General features: G+C 37.4%; 1 protein-coding gene across 1 annotated transcript in view; it reads right to left on the bottom strand.

Moving 5' to 3' along the window:
- The window catches only part of LOC150089107 (nonsense-mediated mRNA decay factor SMG8-like), a gene marked incomplete at its 3' end in the record, with an annotated part of 262,505 nt that overhangs the window by 225,302 nt on the left and 12,453 nt on the right, over positions 1-24,750 (bottom strand). Inside the window, exon 3 of the mRNA XM_090370415.1 lies at positions 14,198-14,281. Coding sequence (XP_090226541.1) covers positions 14,198-14,281 — 84 coding nt within the window. The remainder of the gene's footprint in view (positions 1-14,197; positions 14,282-24,750) is intronic.

Genomic DNA, 24,750 nt, shown 5'->3' with positions numbered 1-24,750 from the left:
AGTATAATGAATAAATTTATTTGGGTAATCTGAAGTTCAACAAATGTAGACATTTTAGGGATATCCAAAACATATTGCCACTCAGATAATGGGGATACAGAACTTGAATATAAAGAATACAATGTTTAACAAAAGAACAAACAAGACAAGGATAGATGGTTATTTTCTTAGTTAATAAAACAAAGAGAATCTAAGGTAGTGCACCTAGTTGATATGAGTTGCCGGTGTAATGTTTTTCAAAATTTTGCCTCAAAATTTTGGTTCAAATTTTTCCAGTGCAGGATCCCTTGCTGGCATTGGTTGGCCAAAATGGTACAGGATTTAGTCTGCTAAAGACAGTATGTTTATAGTTATGGCCTGCATGCCCTATGGAATGGACATGTATTGTGAAGCAGCCATCCTGGTAATCACTGCTTTCTGGTAGCAAAGTGACTAAATACAACTAAACAACATCAACACACCACACAAAAACAGCACCATTTTCATTTCTGATAATTTTACATCATTTTGTATGAGTACGACCAGTGGCATAGACAGGGTAGGGTCAGCAGGTACATTGTACCCCTAACACAGAAATCTGATATTTATATTCAGTTGCCACACTTCAAGTGGCAACTGAAGTTTAACATTGACAAATACAAAGTATTGGATATGGGTAGCAATAACCAAAGAGAAACGTACCAACTGTGTGGTACTACACTCAGGGAAGTGGAAAGTGAAAAATACCTGGGGATAACTGTGCAGTGAAATATGAAGTTCGCTGAGCACTGCAGAGGGACAAGCTGCCAGGGCAGGTCATGGAGTCTTGTCAATGATATATATAGGAATTTTGCTAGCAGGGACAGGGAGATGATTATTCTGTTATACAAGGCAATGGTCAGGCCACACCAAGAGTACTGTGTACAGGTCTGGAGGCCTCATTTTAGGAAGGATGTAGTGTTGCTAGAACAAGTACAAAGAAGGGCAACAAGATTGGTGAGGGGAGCAAAGGGGTGCTCTTACCAACAAAGGCTTAAGTTCTGCAAATTGCAGCATCTGGAGAGTAGGCACCTGCAAGGTGATCTGATTGAGGTGTATAAGACCTTGAATGGCTTGAGCAAGCTGAATGATGATGGGATTCTTCCTCTTTCTCAGATTAAGAACCTGAGGGGGGCACAGTTTCAAATTGAGGAAAGACAATTGTAGAATAGATGTGTGGAAATTTGCCTTTAGCCAGCTGGCAGTTGATTGGTGGAACAGACTTCCATCTTTTGTTGTGGAAGTTGATAGCCTAAATAAATTTAATGCTGAGCTGGACAGGCATTTGGAACGAATGGAGGGTTGTTTTTGGCTGATGCTGCATAAGCTTGCATTCTTGCATCATATGCCTCTACTAATGCTACTAATGCTAATAGGATCTTGAAAGGCTGGGCAGATGGGCTGAGAAGAGGAAACTGAAGTTTAACATTGACAAATGCAAAGTACTGCATATAGGTAGAATTAACTTAAGAGAAACATGCCGACTGGGCAGTATTTCAATCAGGGTGGTAGAGAATGAAAAAGACCTGGGGGTAATTGTGCAGTCAGATATGAAGTTTTCTGAGCAATGCAGACAGGTTGCCAGAGCAGGTCATTAGATTTTGTCAATGATATACAGGAATTTTGCTAGTAGGGAGGAGGTGATTATCCCTTATTTTAGGAAGGATGCGAGTTTCTAGAATGAGAACAGAGAAGGGCAAGAAGATTGGTGAGAAGAACGAAGGGGTTCCCTTACCAAGTTCTGCAAATTGCAGCATCTGGACTAGACAACTGCGAGGCGATATGATTGAGGTGTATAAGGCCTTGAATGAGTTGAGCAGGCTCAATGCTGCTCAATGGTGCTTGAATGAGTTGAGCAGGCTCAATGCTGATGGGATTCTTCCTCTTGTTCAGAGTGCGTACCGGAGGGGGGGGGGCATAAATTCAAATTGAGGAAAGACAGTTGCTGATTAGATGTGCGGAAATTTGCATTTAGCCAGCAGGTAGTTGTTTGCTGTAACAAACTTCCATCTGTCATTGTGGAAGTTGATAGCTTAAATAAATTCAAGGAAGAACTGGACAAACCTTTAGAGCAAATGGATGTGTGAAATGGGATTTTTTTTTTTTTTTTTTCTTTTTGGCTGATGCTGTATAAGCTTGCTTTCTTGCATCATATGCCTCTGCTAATGCCAATATGAAGGTTTCCATTCACTGTGATCAGGGTGTTAGGAAGGCAGCACATGTTGTCTTGTCTTTGATTTAGATGCCCTTTTTTAGTAGGGAAACTGGTGTATATTTATCCCGCATTACAGGTTGATGGTTACACTGAATTTTTATGTTATGTTCAGGTCTTGAAATTGCACCTCAGAAAAAAAAAAAAAAAATCTAGAAATTTGAAGAACAGTTTGGAAGATGTGGACTGCAAAATTTGACTACTAAAATGTAATGGGAAATTAAGTGAAATGTATAAGGCACTGAAGGGATTGAGTAAAATGAATGAGGAGAAAGTCTCCCTCAATGGTGAAGCACAAAACAAGGGACATAAATATAAAACCCCTCAGCTAATAACAGAACACTGGATCTCATGGAGTTCACCTATGGATAGTGGGTTCTCGATGGAGGCAGCAAGTCTCACAGAATTAGATGATTACTTTGTGGTAAAGGAAACAGTATTAATATTCTGTTTTGTTTTACTTACACTGATAAACAAAAGAATACTTTTTTCTGTCACACATATCAAAGTAAATGAATATGAAAGCATTTTTTGTGCTGATTTTAAATATTAAATCAGTTTTTGTCAATTACTTGCAGTTTTAATGTGATTTCAGTTTTATACAAACATTAATATAGTGATAATATAAGACCTTTTTTAAAGATGAACTTTATTATATCATATTTGTATTTGTTTTTATTGATGGTACTGGTTTTATTGGTTGGTTGGTTGGCTGAATGTATTTTGGGGGTTGGGTTTGGAGCTCTTAAACCATTGATTCTGAGTATGTTGGATCATTGATTTTTCTTCAGGTGTAAAGAATTCATTTAATTTTGCCAAGTATATTTCTGATGCCGTAGAATTTGGTGTTTGGAGAAAATAAATCAAAACAAAACTGTCCAAGCTATCATAGTGCAAAAGTGAAATCACATGATTTCTCCATAAATCATTTCTCATTTCATGTATATTTTTGTCTAGTTTATCCCTTAGCAGTTTCTGCCATCCTAAGTGTAAATTCTAGTTGAAGAAAGGATATTGTGTGCTGTTGTTTACAAAAGTTTACTTTGTAACTAATATTATGCACTTGACGAATGGCCAAGTGCATTACATTAGCTACAGCTGTCTCTAATTAGCATTCCACTTATATACTCTATTATTGTATCTCTATCTGAGGGGAGAAACTAGGTGTCAACAGTAATTAGTCTCTGACGAGTCCTGTTGTTTACAAAAATTACTCTGCAACTGAATATGTCGAAGTGAATATACAGCCAATGTTTAACTAATTTGCCCTCTTGGAAATACAGCAGTATGATATACAGTAGATAGAAGTATACAGAGTCCAGTCACAATATTATGACCACCACACAATGCAGACATCACACACGCCTAGCAAATCATACAGCGTACAGGTCAAGTTCACACACCGCAAGCATATAAGGCTTGCTGTTCGGCATCTGTGAACAGAGTAACAGCCTCTATCATGGGCAAAGCACGCAACCTATCAGACCTGGAAAAAGGCATGACCATCGGCTATCAGGCCAGGGATGCCAGCATTTCCGAAACAGCAGACTTTGTGAAATGCTCACGTGCTGCAGTCATGAAAGTGTATCAAGACTGGACGAATGGGACAGTTTGGACAACCCGTTGTGCCAATTGTGGAGACCTGTGCGCCATTGATCGCAGAGGTGAGCGTCTGCTGAAACAGTTGGTCAGGACCAATTGGCACACTACTGTTGCTCAACTGGCCATCCAAATGAACCGTGGGGCCACCAGAAAGATCTCCAACACGACAGTGCAGCAAACCTTGTTGCACATTGGATTCCGGAGCAGACACTTGGTGACAGTACCCATGCTGACGGCCGTTCATCGCAAACAACAGTGTCAGTTTGCACAGCAATACTGACACTGGACCCCAGCTGAGTGACAACAGGTGGCCTTCTCTGATGAGTCACAGTTTCTGCCCACCGAGTGGATGGACGGTGGCGTATTAGGTGTGAAACCTCCGAAAACAGACAAAAAAAAAAAAAAAAAAAAACAATTATGATATTAGGATCCCCGAAAATGATTATATCTACCCATTTATTTATTTGTCTGTAAATTGCCACGTGTTCTCTGGTTGATTTGCCTGTTTGCTGGATGAAAAAACCCCAACTTCTGGGGAAAAAAAAAAAAAAAACCTTGCTATCTACGCCTGAGACCGACTAACTCAGCCACGGAGTGAAGAAAAGCCCACTAAAGTTCCTTGTCTCATCAACGGGATTCAAACCCAGGACGGTGACGATACCACTGTGCTACCCACAGACTCCAAGAACATATACCCAGACATGATTGTTGGTAGAAAGCAGGCTGGTGGGGGTGGCATTATGGTCTGGGGAATGTTTTCATGACATGGCTTGGGTCTGCTGATACCTCTGGAGGTCACCTTGAATGCAAATAGTTACCTATTGATTGTCGCCGATCAGGTACACCTGTACATGTTGACCATGTTCCCTGGGGATGATGGTATCTATCAGCAAGACACTGCGCCATGCCATGTCATCTGGAATTGTCCATGAGTGGTTTGAGGAGCACGACAAACACTTCAAGCTACTCCCTTGGCCCCTAAATTCCCCAGATCTTAACCCAATTGAAAATCTATGGGACCACCTCGATCGAAACACCAGTCAGATGGATCCTCCACCAAGGAACCTACAGGAACTCTAGGGTGCACTGCAGTCTCCATGGTCAGATAACAGTAGCAACCTTCCACAGACATATTGAGACCCTCCCACAGTGGTTGGCTGCGGTGCATGCTGCAAATGACTCCTGAGCTGGATATCATCATTCTTCTCTTTCTTGGTGATTCCTTTCTACTCTCTCTCTCTCTCAGGGTAACTTGGGAATTTTTTTTTTTTTTTTTTGGTTGGTGCAGCATAAGCCCCAGGCTTCCTTGCACCATACAGCTAATAATAATAATAATAATAATAATTCTGGATACTAGGTAGGTGGTTATAATAATGTGATTGTACCCTTTATACAGTATTCACTTTTTCCAGTTTCCAATATGAATATGAAACTGCTAGTTCTTATCTTAATCTTGAATTTGAGTGTCTGCAATTCTGCCCAGACACGATAGGAGGGACTATATGATGAGAGCCTTGTCGATCAATTCAGCCCTGGAGAAATTGTGCAAGGCTCAAGGGGTAGAATTTTTCTCAGCCTGGTCTGTGCTTGTTAACAGGAGAGACTGCTTCCACAGGGATGGGATACACTTAAATAGAAAGGGTGCAAGAATATTTGCTGATGCTATGGAGGCAAAGTTAGGTGGGTCGGAAAACTGCTAGCTTGGGGGAAACACTGACTAACAGATTAACAGTAGCTGCTGGCAGAGGTAAAAGTGATTCTTGTACTACTTCTATTGAAATGCAATTGAGCAGCAGTCTGGAAAACAAGGTAATGGGAATTTCCAGGACTGCTGGGAGTCATAGTGGAACAAGTAAATACATGGGCTGTGTTAGGGTAATTAAGAGTAGAAACAGGTGCATGTATACTTGCATGTACACCAATGCTAAGAGTATAGTTAATAAATTTGATAAGCCTGAAGTGCTAGTCAAGACATCAAAGACAGATATTGTTGGGATATCAGAGACATGGTGTCACACAGACATAAGCAGAGAGGAACTGGAATTTGGGGAGTACAATGTGTACAGAAAGGGTAGACAGGATAGGAAGGGAGGAGGGGTTATGCTGTTAGTTAAGAAACACATAAAATCGAAGGAAGTGCATCCAATGATGATGTTGATGGACAATGCAATGTCATAGCTAAGCAAACCCTTAGCCATAATTATGAGAGCTTCCCTGCACTCAGGGGAGGTACCCATGGACTGGAGATGTGCAAATGTGACCCCAATCCACAAAGGAGGATCAAAGGAAGACACAGGTAATTACAGATCTGTTAGTTTAACTTCTGTTGCAGGGAAATTAATGGAGACACTGGTTAAAGAAGCATTGCAGGATCATCTAGACAAGACTTCAGTTTTAGCTCGGACACAGCATGGGTTTGTTAAGGGGAAGTCTTGTCTGACTAATTTGATTGGATACTATGATGAAGTCACAAAGGAACTGGATGCAAAGAGTAACTTTGATATCATATATCTAGATCTTAGAAAAGCCTTTGATACTGTTACACATGGAAGACTGCTGCACAAATTGGAGCAGTGTGGCATTGGAGACAAATTGCTGCTGTGGATAAAGGGGTGGTTGAGTGGGAGAAGACAGAGTGGTAATCAATGGACACTGCTCTTCGTGGACTAATGTTATTAGTGGAGTCCCTCAGGGTTCAGTGTTGGATCCATTGTTGTTTTCTGTATTTATAAATGATATTGATGATGGTATACCAGGCTTAATGTCCAAGTTTGCAGTCGATACGAAGGTTGGCAGGGTTGTTAATGACCCTAATGACAGTACACTGCTGCAACAGGATCTAGAAAAGTTTAACAGATGGGCTGAGAGGTAGCAAATAAAGTTTAATATTGACAAATGTAAAGTACTAAACACGGGAAGCAGTAATCCCACAGTAACGTATCAACTCTATGGTATCACACTGACAGTGGTAGAGAATGAAAAGGACCTGGGGGTAATTGTGCAGGCAGATATGAAGTTTTCTGAGCAGTGCAGACGGTCTGCAAGAGTAGCACATGGTCTCTTGTCAATGATATACAGGAATTTTTCAGGCAGGGATAAGGACGTGATTATCCCCTTGTATAAGGCAATGATCAGGCTACACCTTGAGTACTGTATACAGGTCTGGAGGCCTCATTTTAAGAAGTATGTAAAGCTGTTGGAATAAGTACAGAGAAAGTCAACAAGATTAGTGAACAGAACAAAGGGTTGCTCTTATAAAGAAAGGCTTAAGTTTTGCAATTTACAGTGTCTGGAGACTAGGCACCTGCGAGGTGATCTGACTGAGATGTATAAAGCCTTGAATGGTTTGAGCATGCTCAATGCTGATGGGATTCTTCCTCTTGCTCAGAATAATCGCCTGAGAGGGAATAAATTCAAATTGAGGAAAGACGGTTGTAGGATATATGTGCAGAAGTTTGCCTTTAGCCAGCGGGTGGATGATTGCTGGAACAAACTTCCATCTGTCGTTGTAGAAGTTGATAGCTTAAATAGATTCAAGGCAGAACTTGATAAACATTTCGAGTGAGTGGATGGGTGAAATAAGGAGTTTTTTTTTTTGGCTGATGCTAAATAAGCTTGCTTTCTTGCATCATGTGCCTTTACTAATGCTAATATTCCACTCTTTGCTATACACAATGCAGAATGTTGTGAATCATTTATGTGTTGTCTCTGTTTTTTTTTAAACTTATGCAGCATCAGCCAAAAAAAAAAAAAAAAACACTCCGATTTCACCCCTCAATTCGTTCCAAATACCTGTCCAGCTCAGCCTTAAATTTATTTTGGCTGAGCTGGACAGGTATTTGGAACGAATGGAGGGGTGAAATCAGAGCATATATTTTTTTTTTTTTTTTTTTTTTTGGCTGATGATGCATAAGCTTGCTTTCTGGCATCATATGCCTCTACTAATGCTAAGTCATTTTAAAACTGCCAACTATTATTTTAGGTTTTTTTTTTTTTTTTGGGGAAATCACAGTTGGTTGGTTTAGATTTTATTGGCACATTAACAACTGAGGCTATAATGTGCCACGGAAATCACAGTAGTGGCAGCAGCCATGCAATGTTGTTGAACTTCACAGCTGCCGTAGCCTAGTGGTCAGGCGCGCAGGTGCATAAGTACACGTGCCTTGAGTGACCGGGGTTCAAGCCCGTGACTGCTGAATACGGTTCTGTTTCTTGTATTCTGTCTATCTTGTGAACTCCTCTGACCGTTTGGTCGTCCCGGAGTATAAACAGAAAATTTACTTTTTACTTTACTGTTCTTTAACAACAAGTAGACAAAATCACTAAGTTAGTATTAGTAACGGCCGCATGGTGCAAGAAAGCCTATGGCTTATGCTGCACCAGCCAAAAAAATAAAAAAATAAAAATAAAAAAATAATAATAATTAATAAAAAAAAAAGGAAATTAAACCTATCATCCTATGTGCTTCCCTTACCCGAAAGTACTATCCAGATGACCTTTGAATTTCCCCAAACTGCCGGCCTCTACCACCCATGAAGGCAACTTCGTTGTTTTATTTTAGCCATAACTCGCTGGCTAAAATAAAACTTTCTGCAGTCCAATCTCAACACTTCCCCCCGTAACTTGAATTTATGTCCCCTAGTTCTAGCATCATTTATAATCTTGAAAATTTCGTCCTCATTCATTTTACTGATGCCTCTCAGAGCCTTAAACACCTCAATCAAATCTCCTCTAAGGTGTCTAGTTTCCAAACTCTGCAACCCACATATTCGAAGTCTTTCTTCATAAGGACGCCCTTTTGCCAATCTCACCAGGCGAGTTACCCGTCTTTGCACCCTTTCAAGAAGCTCGATGTCTTTCTTTAGGTGCGGTCTGCATACTTGAACACAGTATTCCAAGTGTGGTCTAACATAAGCCTTATATAATGGGATTATCACGTTCCTATCTCTACTTGCAAAAGTTCGATAGATCATCGATAGGACACCATGGGCCTTCCTTGCAACCTGTTTACAATGCTCAGAGAATTTCATGTCTGACCGTATCGTAACACCCAAGTCCCTTTCCTCCAGTACTGGGTTTAGTTGAACTCCACCAAGTGAATAAGTTTTTTCGGGATTACTGTTTCCCAGGTGTAATACCTTACACTTTGTTGGATTAAAGCACAGCTGCCATTTTTCTGACCATTCTTGAAGTCTATCTAGGTCTCTCTGAAGAAGCTCAGCTTGACAGTGATCATTAACTACTCTACCAATTTTAACGTCATCTGCAAATTTAGACATCACGCCCTCTATCCCTTCATCAATGTCGTTTATGAAAATTAAAAACAACAGTGGTCCTAATACCGATCCTTGGGGAACCCCACTTCTTACATCAACCCAATCTGAGGAATAGCCATTTATCACACCCTCTGCCTCCTGCCCTGAAGCCATCCTTCTATCCAACTAAGGATTTTCCCAGTGATTCCAACCTGTTCCAGCTTATAAAGCAACCGCTCATGTGGGACTGAGTCAAAAGCTTTGCTGAAATCTAAATAAACAATGTCGAAATTATTCCCTAAATCCAGCTCGTGAGTGACCCTTTCGAAATAGCGAACCAGATTTGTTAAATATGATTTTCCCTTTACAAAACCATGCTGAGTATCCTTAAGAATTTCAATTCGATCGAAATGATCCTGAATTCCACCCTTGATCATTGCCTCCATGATTTTCCCTACTACTGAAGTCAGACTGACAGGTCGATAATTTCCAACTTTATTTTTAGAGTCACCCTTATGTATGGGAGATACATTTGCACTTTTCCAATCCAAGGGAATCTCCCCAGAGTCTAGTGATGCTCGCATAATTAGCCTCAATGGTTCAATGCACTCGCTTGCCGCCTCCCTTAAGATTATAGGGTATATTCCATCAACTCCAGGAGCCTTACTGGTCTGTAGGCTCGAAAGTTTTTTCATTAAATAATCTTGCGAAATTTCAATATCATTAATTACATATTTTTTTAACTTCGCTCCCCAATTTCCCATTGCCACAAAAGGCTTTTCATTTGTAAATATCGATGCAAAATAACTGTTGAGTTCATCTGCAACAGCAGCTGGTGTATTTATTACTATCCCCTTTCCCTTACGTAAAGGTCCGATCTGGTTTGTCCTGCTCTTCTTGGCATTTATATATGTGAAGAATTCTTTATCCTCCCTCTTTGCGCTGTTTGCTAGTGATTTCTCATAAACTGCCTTTGCCTGTCGAATCTTTTCTGTGGCTCTATTACACATCACCTTGTAGCTGTTATAGGCTTCAGTACTTTTTATTGCTCTGTAACCTTACCATGCCACCTTTTTCTGCTCAAGTAATGTGGCAACTTCACTATTCATCCAACTTGGAACCTTTCTCGTGGAGTATTTTTTTAATGGTATATACGCATTCAAGGCATCTGTGATTAATGTTTTAAAAGCCTACCACAGTTCAATTGTATTCATTCTCTGCGCGATATCTACCCAGTTAATAGAGGCCATGTAGTACCTTAAGGCATCGTAATTTCCTTTTCTGAAATTAAAACCCATTCCTTTGCCTTTTACTTCTGCTACCTCTCTCGTCATCATCCACCGTAGAACTCCGTGATCACTTCCTGCTACTGGTTCCTCTACTGTCAGCCCTGTTATGTCATCTGATTCATGTGTGATGATGAGGTCTAGGATATTCTTTTCTCTAGTATTTTCCCTGACATGTTGATACAAATAACAGTCATCTAGTTGATTTAAAAATTTTGTTCCCCATGTCGAGTTTCCTTCCCATTTACTCCAATCAATTAGAGGCAAATTGAAATCACCCATAATAAGGCATTGACGCTTACTTGCCCATTCCATTTGCATGTAGAGGCTTTTGTCATAATCGTCACAATCACCTGGTCTGTAGATTACTCCTACTCGCATTATACCTTTGTTTCCAACTATCTCACACCATACAGACTCTATACTAGCATGTGAAATGTCTGAATCTGGGAAAGCTATCGTCGCACTCAGGCTGCTTCTGATAAGAAGCATTACCCCACCACCCCTTCTATCTACTCTATCCTTCCTAAATACATTATACAAGCCGTACTGAAACTCATCATCCCCAATTTCCGGGTGGCACCACGTCTCCGTAAGCCCTATTATGTCCGCATTACTTGTTTTAACCACCAGTTCGAATTCGCTCATTTTATTGACACTTCTAACGTTACTGTATAAACAATTAAGATTTACTGTTCTTGTATATTTAACAACCCTAACACAGCCCTTGAAGTTTTTTAGGCTCTCTTCCCTGATATTAGCTACCCGCTCACGTGAAACGTTTCTGCCCCCAGAACATCTAGATAATACGTCCAGTTGGGGTAACAGATAAGAACTCTTAAGGTGTGTGCAAGAGTTACTTTGACCAATATTATCAGATAAATGCATGTCAGTATTACCCACATCCCCCCTAACTAGCAGTTTCCCTGAACCTTTAAGGTATCCTCAATAATAGTGGCAAAAACTTTTGCACCACCTTTGTTTAAGTGTATCCCATCTCTACAAAACAAATTCCTTCTACCTACAAGTGTGTGCCATGCTGACAGAAATTTCCCCCCTAAAGCCTTGCAGATTCCATCAAGTCTTGAGTTAATCCACAAGGCTCTTAACATATAATCCCTCCTATCGTGTCTGGGCAGAATTGCAGACACATAGACATTATGGCCTAGCTCGCGACATTTCCTCAGCATGGTCCTATATTTTTCCAACAAATCGTCAGATTGTGTACGTTTAATATCATTTGTCCCCACATGAATAATAATGTTTTCTTTACCCCCTTTAAAATATGACAATCTGTTGGAGACATCATCAATAGTTGCTCCCGACAGACATACCCTGGTTCTGCTCCACCTATCCTTATTACAAAAAATATTCCCCGTTTCCCTGACAATGGAGTCTCCTAATAAAACAATGTTAAATAAAACAATGTTAAACAAGTTAAATAACAATATATCCATTTGCATTTCATTCACCCTTTACCCTTTTTTCTTTCCTGGCATTAAACTTATTAATGTTCTTTGTTTTTTTTTTATTAATCTATTTCATGAAATTACTGATTTCCACTCCATAAAACTTCCCCTTTCCTTAAAAACAATTCATTTAAATATTATTACTTTTGTAATCATTAGTTATATAATATCGGTGTAAATACACCATAGTTAACCCATATATTTGAGCTACGATTGTAGCGTGGAAGGCATCGTTTTAATTGTATCTCATAATGTGGTTGCCTTCACAACAAGATAGCTACTATTGAATTTCTTCAAATAAATAACGCTTCTCTAGTAGAGAAGACTACTGTTATTTATTTTCAGCGTACCACCACCCAGACGATCGTTTCGAAGCTTTTTTGGCTTCGTCATCAGTGGGCGGGTAGGTAATACAATATGCCATCTCAGTTGCGAAGTTATATCCACATTATGAGAGATGCCAGAATGGTGTGGTGGTAAACTTTACCACCACACCATAACTTCGCAACTGAGATGGCATATTGTATTACCTACCCGCCCACTGATGGCGAAGCCAAAAAAGCTTCGAAACGATCGTCTGGGTGGTGGTACGCTGAAAATAAATAACAGTAGTCTTCTCTACTAGAGAAGCATTATTTATTTGATTTATTTGAAGTAATTCAATAGTAGCTATCTTGTTGTGAAGGCAACCACATTATGAGATACAATTAAAACGATGCCTTCCACGCTACAATCGTAGCTCAAATATATGGGTTAACTATGGTGTATTTACACCGATATTATATAGTTAATTATCAAAACCCATAAGGATTATGCCAAGTGCATTTAATTTTCCAAGTAATCATTAGTGTAAGAGATACAACACAAATGCCCTTGTATAGCTAGCTATTCCACAACAAAATGCACTCTGAAATGCTCACATCATATACAGCTTGTGTTTTATTTTTTTCCTTAAAAAAAAAAAAAAAAAAAAAAATTGTTCATTTCGGAAGCACAGTATTATCTTTTTAGACTAAACCAATGAGAAAAAAGGAGGTAAGCAGGCAAAATTTAAATTTAAAAATCAATCTAAATGGTAATTTAGATCTTGTGTAACAGACATGATGTAGGTAGACAATTAACCTTAAAGTAATGAAACATTTAACTCCATTCAGTAAACCGACAAAATTATAGTTTACTGAAGTAGAAAAAACAAAAACTGCTCTATTAGTTCTGTCACTGAGTTTAACAGACTGAATAGTTTTTAATCATGTGTTCTGGCTGGATAAGTTAAGGATGTGTTCTGGCTGGATGACCTCAGTTAAGAGAGACCAAAGAAGTTCCAACATGTCATGAACATTTATGGCAAGATTATGTTGCTATTTGGAACTTAATTCATAGTAATTGTACTATATTTAGGGACCCATAAACTATGATTATGTCAGTGTTTCATTGCCTTAAAATTAAATGGTGGTGTATATATATATATATTTTTTTTTTTAATTATATTTTTAATGATAACTACAAACACGATAGTATATTGGAACCTGCAGTACTTTAGTTCTGTGGGTGGGCTGAAAAGACAGAAATAACTGTTAATATTGACTTTCTATAGAATGTAATTTTTGGTAAATATATAGAAGAGAAGGTTTTTCTAAGGAGAATCAGTAGAATGAATAAATGAGGAAGATAAAAAGTTCTATGCATTTGGTGTTGGACAGTGAATGAATGTTGATGAGTTGAGGCATGTATTTGGGGTAGCTTGAATGGCAAGAGGAAGCAGTAGAATTAAAAATGTTAATTCAGAAGAGCAGCACCCATGGAAATATCTACAGAAAAAACATGGAACAAAAATAGAACATCTACATAAAGAACACTCGTAAGAAATGGATCATTAATTAACCTGACTGCCGCCCTTTGGATAGTCTAGCAATTTGAGAGAGAGTTTTAGGGGACATTACTCCAGATGTAGGAAAATTTTCATTGGTACGATGGATTTGAGATTTATGCCATTTAAAAGAAAAGTTAGAATGCAAAAAGAAAAAGGAACTCTAGTTTATTAATGCAGAGGAAGCAATATTCGTGATGAGCTTATACCCAATAAATATGGGATGATTGAAGATGAGCATGAGAGTAGAGGGATACTTAGCCCAATTTTAACTTTAACAAGAAATTTAAAAATTTCTGCTGAAATAGGAAAAAAAAAGTCCAGACAACAAGTAGCTTAAACCTAAAAACAAGAAAAACAGACCATAATACCTGTTTTAACTGAAACACCCCATATCCATTTGACAATAGATACCCAAAAATATTCAATATTAGATTCCCAACCAGCACACAAGAAATATTAAGTGTATTCTAATATCATTTACTTACCAAAATAATATGAGAGAGGCTAAACAGGAAAAGGAGCGCTTTTGCTAATTTACACTGCAGATCACACCACAGTTCAAGAAAACTCTAAACAAAGTAATAAACAAATAAATAAAATAAATGACAATAAATACCATAATAGCAATACCATAATGGCCATTTAATATATTTATATACAAACAATGAGAATGAAAATGAAATTAAATGAATTAATAATGAAAGAAATTAATGAGAATTAAATTAATTAAAAGACAGAGTAAAACATAATTTGGTTGCAATAAAATAGTATCTGCAAATTTAACTTAGCTGGTTTAGAAGTTTTTGCCATTTATTAACCCTATGCCAGACATACTTCAAGCACTTGAACATCAAAAACAGAATATATCAAAAAATTAAAACTACTAAAATTATGTGAATTTCAGTAATTCTCCAATCAGCACTACCAATTATATTTTTAAATGGTATAGCCATAAAAAGAAAAAAAATTATCTTATTTTAAAAAATTAATTTTTATATTAAAAAAATTTTTAAAACAATTTTGTTTTTCACAAAGTTATGTCAATTTGTTGAACTGATATAGCCAAATAAAAATCACCACTTCACAGTGCTGCATCCAGCATAACTAAAGGTAAAAGGTATGAAAACTTACACTTGTTATCTTTAATTAATATTTTATAATCTTATCATTCACTTGATTAGGCTGAAAACCTTATAATACAACTAATCACATTCAATGTTCAGCAGAGATTAATTCTTGAACATAACATCAAGAAAGATTAATTTCTAATTTGTGAAAGACTGTATAACTAATCTCTAGTACTCATCCTCAAAACAATAGTAATAAAGAATTTGCTTCTTTTTTTTTCTTTTTTTGATATCAAAATATCAAACAATAAAGATAAGTTATACAGTTTTTTGAAAGTTGACGAAAGTTACAATCTTTTAAAAGTTAAGCGTAGTTAATACTAATACAATCAATATTAGGTAGACTCTGGGCTAGCTAATACTAATTGAAAGCTGAATGATTATATGATAGCTTAGAAAGCAAAGATATTACAATTAAAACTGAACAAGTCGCCAGAAGCTGATAAAATCTAGCCAACTATCCAGATAATCTATTCGAATATCCAGGAAGACCTGGTTTAAGAGAGTCCATATACTGGACAAAGAATTTTGAGTTCCTGGGAGCAGATAAGTTTTTGAAAAATTTTGCCATTTTATTGATCTAATTAGCATATTAAATTGTATTCTATAAATAGCTTTATAGTCCTAGTCACATGTGTTAATTTATTTTTAAATAGCTTTATAGTCCTAGTCACATGTGTTAATTTATTTTTAAATTTAGCTAAAGATTTTGTAAGTTACTATTTAATATACATAAAACCATTGCAATGGTGATTTGTTGCAAATATCATATCTAGTAACATTGTTGTTTGTTATTTGGTTTTTAGGAGCATTAGCAACTAAGGCCATATTGCTCTGAGGATATGCGGTGGTCATTCCCTGACCTTTCCGTATCCTCCGTATTTGGTGGTAACGGATTTGAACCCCAGTCTAATCAAGAAGTGTGTGCGATGCACTGCTGCTCCTGCCCACCTGGCTACGGAGGCACCAGTAACATTGTACTGTAGTGTGTGGTAGGGCAATTCTAGTGTCTTAATTGTGGCAAATAGATATCTCGAAATTTTTAATCACATAGGTTGGCATTAATAGATAATTTCATTAGCTATTAATAATTAATTTATAATTTCAACAAGCATATTGTTACAGTGTAAAACTGATAATGTAATCCATATTATTGACCAGAGTATGTCTCCAAGGGGCAAAGGTTGATGATGTAGAGCAGATATCTTCTTTTAAGGGCACAAAGGTGATATTGTTTTACACGCACTAATGGGGTGATGCTGAGGTCGCAGAAGTGAACCATCTGAGAAAATGAGCTCTTGCAAAACAGATAAGCATATTTAATATTTTTACTGTATTCTTGATTACTTAACATATTAAATTGTGTTTTACAAAGATATTAAATAGGCTTAGTAGAATTCACTAGCTTATCTTTTAAATTTAACTAGTGACGTTTATAAGTTATGACTCACTGCTCGTACTGCTACTGTATCAGTGTTTTTGCCACAAACATCATACAATGATGAAATTAATACATATAAGTCATATAATGTAACTCGGAGATAATATTCGATACCGAAATACATATATATAGCGTTATAACTGCATTGGGATATAGATTTAGGGTTATATTTTGTATCAGAATTTTATTGAACTTGAATAGAAATCATGACTCAGACCATAGCAGCAAAGCAAAAGGCTCACACTAGTGAAAGTGCTATGGCTCAGAGGAGAACTGAGGTGGGGGGGGGCAGTTGTCCTCTGAATCACAGTCTATTGAAAAGCACTGCTTGTTTGATGTTTGTGGAGCAATCAGGAAAAAAAAATATTGCCAAGGGAAATGTTTTTGTGTGTGTGCAATGTAAGGAGTGTGAGGAAATCAGGTGCTAAAATGGCATTGTTATGGGCTTATATGAGAGCTTGAAGGACAGAAGGAAGGTGCCCTCGAAGGATTTCAATTGAGGGGCCCACAAAGCTCTCAGCTGCCCACATCAATGCCAGTTCTTGCACTTGAGCATCACGCAACACAGCAACAACCCCTAAGGCAGAATGCGCTGGTCCCAAAGGAACTAGTTGTTGTCGGTGACTATTGTCAGGAAAACGGGGAACATATTGTGCAAAAAGGATAGATGGAACAGGACCAGGGTATATCTGCCAGGGACAAAGGTTGATGACATTGTAGGGTAGATCTCATCTTTTAAGGGCACAAAGGGTGATATTGCTGTACACGTTGACACTAATGATATATGGAGTAGGAGGCCCACAGAATTACTTAACAAGTAGAGGACAATGCTTAAAAAAGCTCTGAGTTAGGGTTGAATTTGAAAGTGTCTGCAATTCTAACCAGACACGAGAGGAGGGAGTATATGATGAGAGCCTTGTCGATCAATTCTGCCCTGGAGAGATTGTGCAAGGCTCAAGGGGTAGAATTTTTCTCAGAATGGTCTGTGTTTGTTAGCAGGAGAGACTGCTTCTACAGGGATTGGATATACTTAAATAGAAAGGGTACAAGAATATTTGCTAATGCTATCGAGGCAGAGTTAGGAAAACTGCTAGCGTGGAACATTGCTGGTTGGAAAACTGCTAGCTTGGGGGGGATACACAGACTAATAGATTAACAGTAGCCGCTGCCAGAGGTAAAAGTGATTCTTGCACAACTTCTATCGAAATGCAATTGAGCAGCAGCCTGGAAAGCAAGGCAATGAGAATTTCCAGGACAGCTGGGAGTCATAGTGGAACAAGTAAATACATGGGCTGTGTTAGGGTAAGTAAGAGTAGAAACAGGTGAATGTATACTTGCATGTACACCAATGCTAGAAGTATAGTTAATAAATTCGATAAGCTTGAAGTGCTAGTCAAGACATCAAAGGCAGATATTGTTGGGATATCAGAGACATGGTGTCACACAGACATAATCAGTGCAGAACTGGAATTTGGGGAATACAATGTATACAGAAAGGACAGGCAGGACAGGAAGGGAGGAGAGGAGAGGTTATGCTGTTAGTTAAAAAACACATAAAATCTAAGGAAGTGCATTCAATTGACGTGGGTGAACAATGCAATGTTGAGTCTGTTTGGTGTGACATAACACTGGGAAAGGAAAAATGAGAGTAGGTTTGTGTTATAGGCCTAATGAATCTAATGAGTATAATGAGCAATTGTGCAGAGAAATACAGTGGGTCAGTAAATTAGAGTGTCTTATTATAATGCGGGATTTTAATTTCCAGGATACTGACTGGAATTTGTGGGTTGGTCACTCACACATAGCAAGGCTTTTGTGGATTTATTGGATGATTGTTTTCTACAGCAGCATGTTTGGGAGGCAACTAGAGGGAGTAACACTCTTGATCTGATTATCAATAGTAATTCTTCATGCATCAAGAATCTGCAGATAAAGGAACCACTAGGTGGCAGTGATCACAGTGTGCTGATATGAGATTTACTCAAAGATATAACTACCATCAGGAATAAAGTGAAGGATTTTTGCTTTCAAAAAGGTGACTATGGTGGTTTGAGAAAGTTTTTAAATTCTATACAGTGGGACCACCTGATGATTTTAACTGCAAGCTACTAGGCTGTTCATACAAACTAAGAAATATTGTTCAAGGTTTAGGCCTGCATCAATATTTACAGAAAAAAACCCTTTATATCAATGAGAAATTATGAGAGTGAAGTTGAAAAAAATGTAATTAATGATGTTGAAATTTCACATGTTAATTTAATGAAAAAACTTGAGGATACAGGCCAATAAGGCTCCTGGGGTTGATAGCACATACCCTATAATCGTAAGGGAAGAGGCAAGGCAGTGCATTGAACCATTGAGGCTAATTATGAGACCATCACTGGACACAGGAGTAATTCCGTTGGATTGGAAAAGTGCCAATGTGCGGTTGTAAGAGTGAAGTGGGAAATTACCAGTTAGTTAGTCTAACTTCCATAGTAGGGTAAATCGTGGATACAATGATCAAGGGTGAAATTCAGGATCATTTAGATAGAAATTGAATTCTGAAGGTTACTCAGCACTGTTTTGTAAAGGGAAAATCATGTTTAACTAATCTTGTTAGCTATTTTGACAGGATCACTCAAGAGCTGGACTTAGGGAATAATTTCAACATTGTTTATTTGGATTTTAGCAAAGCAATTGACTCAGTCCAAAGTGAGCCATTGTGATAAATTGCTATTCCTCAGATTGAGTTGACATAAGTGAGGTTCCCCAAGGATCAGTATTAGGACCACTCTTGTTTTTGATTTTCATAAATGACAGGCATGATGTCATTTATGAAAATCAAAAGAGGGCGTGATGTCTAATTTGCAGATAATGTAAAGGTTGGTAGAGGGAAAATCATGTCAATGATCACCACCAAGCAAAGCTTCTTCAGAGTGACCTAGATAGAATTCAGGGATGGTTAGAAAAATGGCAACTATGCTTTAATCCAGCAAAGTGTAAGGTATTACGCCTAGGAAACAGTAACCCCAAAATAACTTATAAATTTGGTGGAGTTGAACTAAAGCCAGTAGTAGAGGAAAGGGACTTGGATGTTACGATATGGTCAGACTGAAGCTCTCCGAGCATTGTAGACAAGTTGCAAGGAAGGCCCATGGTGTCCTATTGATGATTTATCAAACAATTGCTAGCAGAGATAAGAACGTCATAATCCCATTGTAAAAGGCTATTGGAAAGACACTGTTTCTTGAAAGGGTCCAAAGATGGGTAACTCACCTGGTGATAACGGCAAAAAATCGTCCATATGGGGAAAGACTGAATATGTGGGTTGCAGAGCTTGGAAACTAGGCACCTTAGAGGAAACTTGATCGAAGTGTTTAAGACTCTGAGAGGCATAAGTAAAATGAATGAGGCCAAAATTTTCATGGTTATAAATGATTCCAGAACTAGGGGCCATAATTTCAAGTTATGGGAGGGAGATGTTTAGACTGGATTGCAGGAAGTTTTATTTTTGCGATTGAGTTATAAATTACTGGAACACGTTATCTACATGGGTGGTAGAGGCTGACAGTGTGGGGAAATTCAAAGGTCAGCTGGATAATTACCAACGGGAGGAGGGAAACGCACAGGTTGTCTATTTCCTTTTCTCTTATTATTTATTCATTTTAAATTTTCTTATTATCTTTCTATACGTTAAAATAATTTTCCTCCTAGTGATATTTATTCAGCCAATGGGAGAAGAGATATGGGAGAAGTGGCCACCGTAGCCTAGTGGTCAGGCGCGCGGGTGCATAAGTACACGTGCCTTGAGTGACCGGGGTTCAAGCCCGTGACTGCTGAATATGGTGCTGGTTCTTGTATTCTGTCTATCTTGTTAACTCCTCTGACTGTTTGGTCGTCCCGGAGTATAAACAGAAAATTTATTTATTTATTTATTATATGCGGGTTTCGTGGTAATATGTAACAAACAACCCAGAGGCTCACATCTCGTGAGTATGGGCTTGGCACACCCAGGGTCCTGGGCTGGATATTTTTAATTTTTCTTTTTCTTGGCAATTCTCTCTCTTTCTGTAATTCAGAAAATTTTTTTTTTGGCTGGTGCAGCATAAGCCCCAGGATTCCTTACACCATATGGCTAATAATAAAAACACTAAAATACGTAACAGAAGCTTGTTTTACTGTAATAAAACAAGCTTCTAACATACCATGTGGTACCATTCTTGATTTACATATGTAACATATTTATGCATTCATAGCAGAAGAAGAGATAGACTGTCAAAAGCTTCTGTAAGTATTATTTTACTTTATCAAAAGAAGCAAGTGCAGTGAGCAGAGAGCAAAGCCCTCCCTAATTATTATTATTTTATTTTTATTATTTTTTAAATTTTATTATTATAATTTTTTTGCTGGTGCAGCAGCATAAGCCATAGACTTTCTTCCACCATATGGCCAATGAAAACAAAAAAAAAAAAAAAAAAATGTCAGATGAACTAATGGGATTCGTGGCAGAGAAGAAAAATGCATGGGATGAATATAAATTATCATGTGACACACAAGCCTTGTAGATATAAGCTAATCTGTAATCAAGTCACAAAGGAGGTTACGGAGGCAAAGTCAGATTACAGAAATCTTTGGCAAAATATGTAAAGAAAAACAACAAACACTTCTTTACTTATGTAAATTCTAGAAGGAGGGGGATGAATCAGATTGGCCCACTTGATATTGATGGTTCTACTGCTGATGATTCTGTTAAGGTAGGTGACAAACTGAATGAGCATTTTGCATCTACAGTCACACGAATTATTCAGGGAGAGGAATGCCAGAAGTTTATCAAACTCTGGCAGGGAGCTAAATGATTTTGTAATAACTGAGTGCAAAGTGGAGGAGAAATTGTTGAAGTTAAACATAAGAAAGGCCCCTGGGGTAGATGAGACCTATCTAGTTATATTAAAGGAGGCAGCAAAGAAAGTAAGCAAACTGTTAAACATAATTATGAGAGCTTCCGGGGACTCAGGGGAGGTCCCCATGGGCTGGAGATGTGCAAATATGACCCCAATTCACAAGGTGGCATCAAAGAGTGAAAAGTGAGAAAAACATAAGAAAGTTTGATTGTGAACCTGATTAACGTACCCTCTAGACCAGGGGTGGGCAACATTCGGCCCGCGGGCTGGATGTGGCCCGCGACGATGTTGAATCCGGCCCCCTCCGTAAATGCATAAATATAGAAAATCCATACCTGACTACACTCACCGTAAACCGTAAACGTTCGGCTTAATTCGGTTCAATCGGGAATGGCGCCAGTGCAGCGTACAGCAGTAAGCAGTGCGCAGTTAACCAGGTGATTCTACGCAGCGTCAAAGAGTATTATTTCCTAATTTTTATTGTAGCATCGATCGAACGAAGTTCCTTTGGGTTTGACTTCTTATTGAAAAAATAATATTGGTGCAAGATATTTTATAAGTCAGTTTATGCCTTTTCTAATTATTACAATTTTTAATTTATTATAATTTATAGCCCATAAAATGAGCAAATTAAAAAAAAGAAAAATTGATGCCGAATGCCGCATTTTCAATGATAATTGGACATTCAAATATTTAATTGCAAATATAGACGATAAAGCTGTTTGTTTGGTCTGTAAAGAAACGATTTCCGTTTTTAAAGAATATAATCTAAAAAGGCATTTTTCAACGAAACATTTCGTAAAATATAAGCTATTTTCACCAAAATTTAAAATGTGGTTTGCGTAAGCAACAAAATACTTTGAAAATTTTGTCAAATACAGATACAGCTCTGACAAAAGCTAGTTACATTGTTGCACATAAGGTTGCAAAAAAATGTAAATCATTTTCTGAATTTGTGAAGGAATGTTTGAAATTACGGAGGAATTACTTTCTGCATATCCTATGAAAGACACAACGACTGGCGAAGATTATTTTATAGCTCTTCAAGAAGCTTTGCAAAAACATAATATAAAGTGGGACAAAATTGTCAACATCACAACCAATGGGTGTCCTAGTTTGACAGGAAAAAACATTGGATTATTAAAAAGAATAAGCGACGAAATAAAGCGTATTCCAGGAAAAGAAATAATTTTCTTACATTGTATAATTCATCAAGAAACCCTTTGCAAAAGATTTCTAAAACTGAAGCATGTTATATCGGTTGTAACGAAAGTAGTTAATTTTATTCGTGGAAGAGCTTTAAACCACCGGCAATTCATAACATTTTTGAAAGAAATTGAATGTGATTTTACTGATATTCCTTACCATACGGACATAAGATGGCTTAATCTTGCAAAAGTGTTAAAACGATTTCATGATTTGTTGGATGAAATTGTAAACTTCTTAAATGCTAAGGACAAGCTGAACGAATTTTGTGAATTAAAAGATGAACAGTGGCTGAAGGACTTTTTCTTCTCCGTTGATATGTTTTCGCATCAAAATGAATTAAATTTATTATTACAAGGGAAAGGACTATTTATTTTTGATATGTATACAAATGTCACATCTTTTACGAGAAAACTCAAGTTATTTTCGCAACAATTCCAAAATAAACAGTTAACTCACTTTCCAATCTTACAAAAAAGAGAAAAAAACTTGAAATGTGCTGATTTTAAGAAATATGAGGCTATAATAAGTGACTTATTTAATGAATTTACAAGAAGATTTGATGATTTTCAGAAAATTTCTAAAGATCTATCTTTAGTAAGCCTACCATTTAATTTTAATGTCAATGATGCGCCACCTCGTATCCAGTTGGAACTGATAAATTTACAATCAAATTTAATATTAAAGAATCAATTTGCTGAAAAAACAATAATGGACTTTTATGCCTCGTTAAATCCAGAAATGTTTAAAAATATTCTGGATAATGCGCAGAAATATTTGGCATTCTTTGGATCGACATACCTATGCGAAACTACATTTTCTTTAATGAAAAATACAAAGAGTAAAATTAGATCAAGAATAACGGATGAAAATTTAGGAGCAGTTCTACGAATAACCACCAGTGAACTGAATCCCAATTTTGATGAAATCATAAATCAGGAACATTCCAAATGTAATCCCTCACATTTAAAGTTTTTGTTTTCTGCATTTACTTCGTAATCATAACAATAAAAATGTTTATTCTGAATTGTAGTTCTTATCTGTACCTATCTATAATCGACTCCTATTTAAATATTGTATTTATTTTTTTTTTAAAATGCATTAATAATTTGGTAATTCAAGTAATATAACATTTTTTAGGTTCTGGTTTTTTTTGTTAAATCGTTCAATCTATTCCGGCCCGCGTCATGATACGAAAATTTCATTCGGCCCGCTGACGAAAAAAGTTGCCCACCCCTGCTCTAGACATACCAGATTGCATTGATTATATTTAACTAATTGCAACTGCATCATTTATCATTCCCCCATCTTATTTTTTTTCAATTAAAACTTAGAAAACTAATTTTAACGTTTAGTAAAATTTCTCAAAATGTGGTACACTATAATGGGAAGCATTGAAAGAATTTATCTTGGAAACTACTAGGCTTTACATACCAACTAAGAAATATTGTTCAAGGTTTAGGCCTAAATGGATGGGGCACGCCTCCTTAGCCAGGGGGGAAGGAGCATCAGTGCATAGCACATGCTTCTTGATTAGACCAGGGTTCGAGCCCGTCACCACCAAATACGGAGGATGCGGAAAGGTCAGGGAATAACCACCGCATATTCCCGGAGCAATATGGCTTTAGTTGCTAATGCTCCTAAATAACAAATAAACAATAATACTAACAACTAAATAAATGTCAGATGAACTAATGAGACATATGGCAGAGAAGAAAAATGCATGGGATACATATAAATTAATGGGTGACATGGAAGCCTATGATAGATATAAGCTTGTGTGTAACCAAGTCACAAAGGAGATTAGGCAGGCAAAGGCAGATGAGAAATCTTTGGCAAAGGATGCAAAGATAAACAGCAAAGAGTTCTTTACCTATGTAAACTCTAGAAGGAAATGGATGAATCAGATTGGTCCACTGGATATTGATGGTTCAATTATTGATGATCCTGCTCAGGTGGCTAACAAACTAAATGAGTATTTTGCATCTACATTCACACATAAGGAGTTATTCAGGGAGGGGAATGCCAGGGGTGAATTAAACTCTGGCAGTGACTAGATGATTTTGTAATAACTGAGAAGAAAGTGAAAGAGAAATTCTTGAAGATAAACATAAAAAAGGCACCCAGAGTGGATGGGATCTATCCAGTTATATTAAAGGAGGGAGCAAAGGAAGTAAGCAAACTCTTAGCCATAATTATGAGAGCTTCTCTGGACTCAGGAAAGGTACCCATGGACTGGATATGTGCAAATGTGACCCCAATTCACAAAGGAGGATCAAAGGGCGACACAAGTAACTACAGACCTGTTAGTTTAACTTCTGTTCCAGGAAAATTAATGGAGGAACTGGTTAAAGAAGCAGACAAGACTTCAGTTATAGCTT

The sequence above is a fragment of the Mastigoproctus giganteus genome, chromosome 3, assembly GCF_048544385.1.
Source record: "Mastigoproctus giganteus isolate SK-2022 chromosome 3, ASM4854438v1, whole genome shotgun sequence".
Taxonomy (NCBI): Eukaryota; Metazoa; Arthropoda; class Arachnida; order Uropygi; family Thelyphonidae; genus Mastigoproctus; species Mastigoproctus giganteus.
Note: the sequence above shows the minus strand (reverse complement) of the source record. Positions and strands in the feature narration are given on the sequence as shown.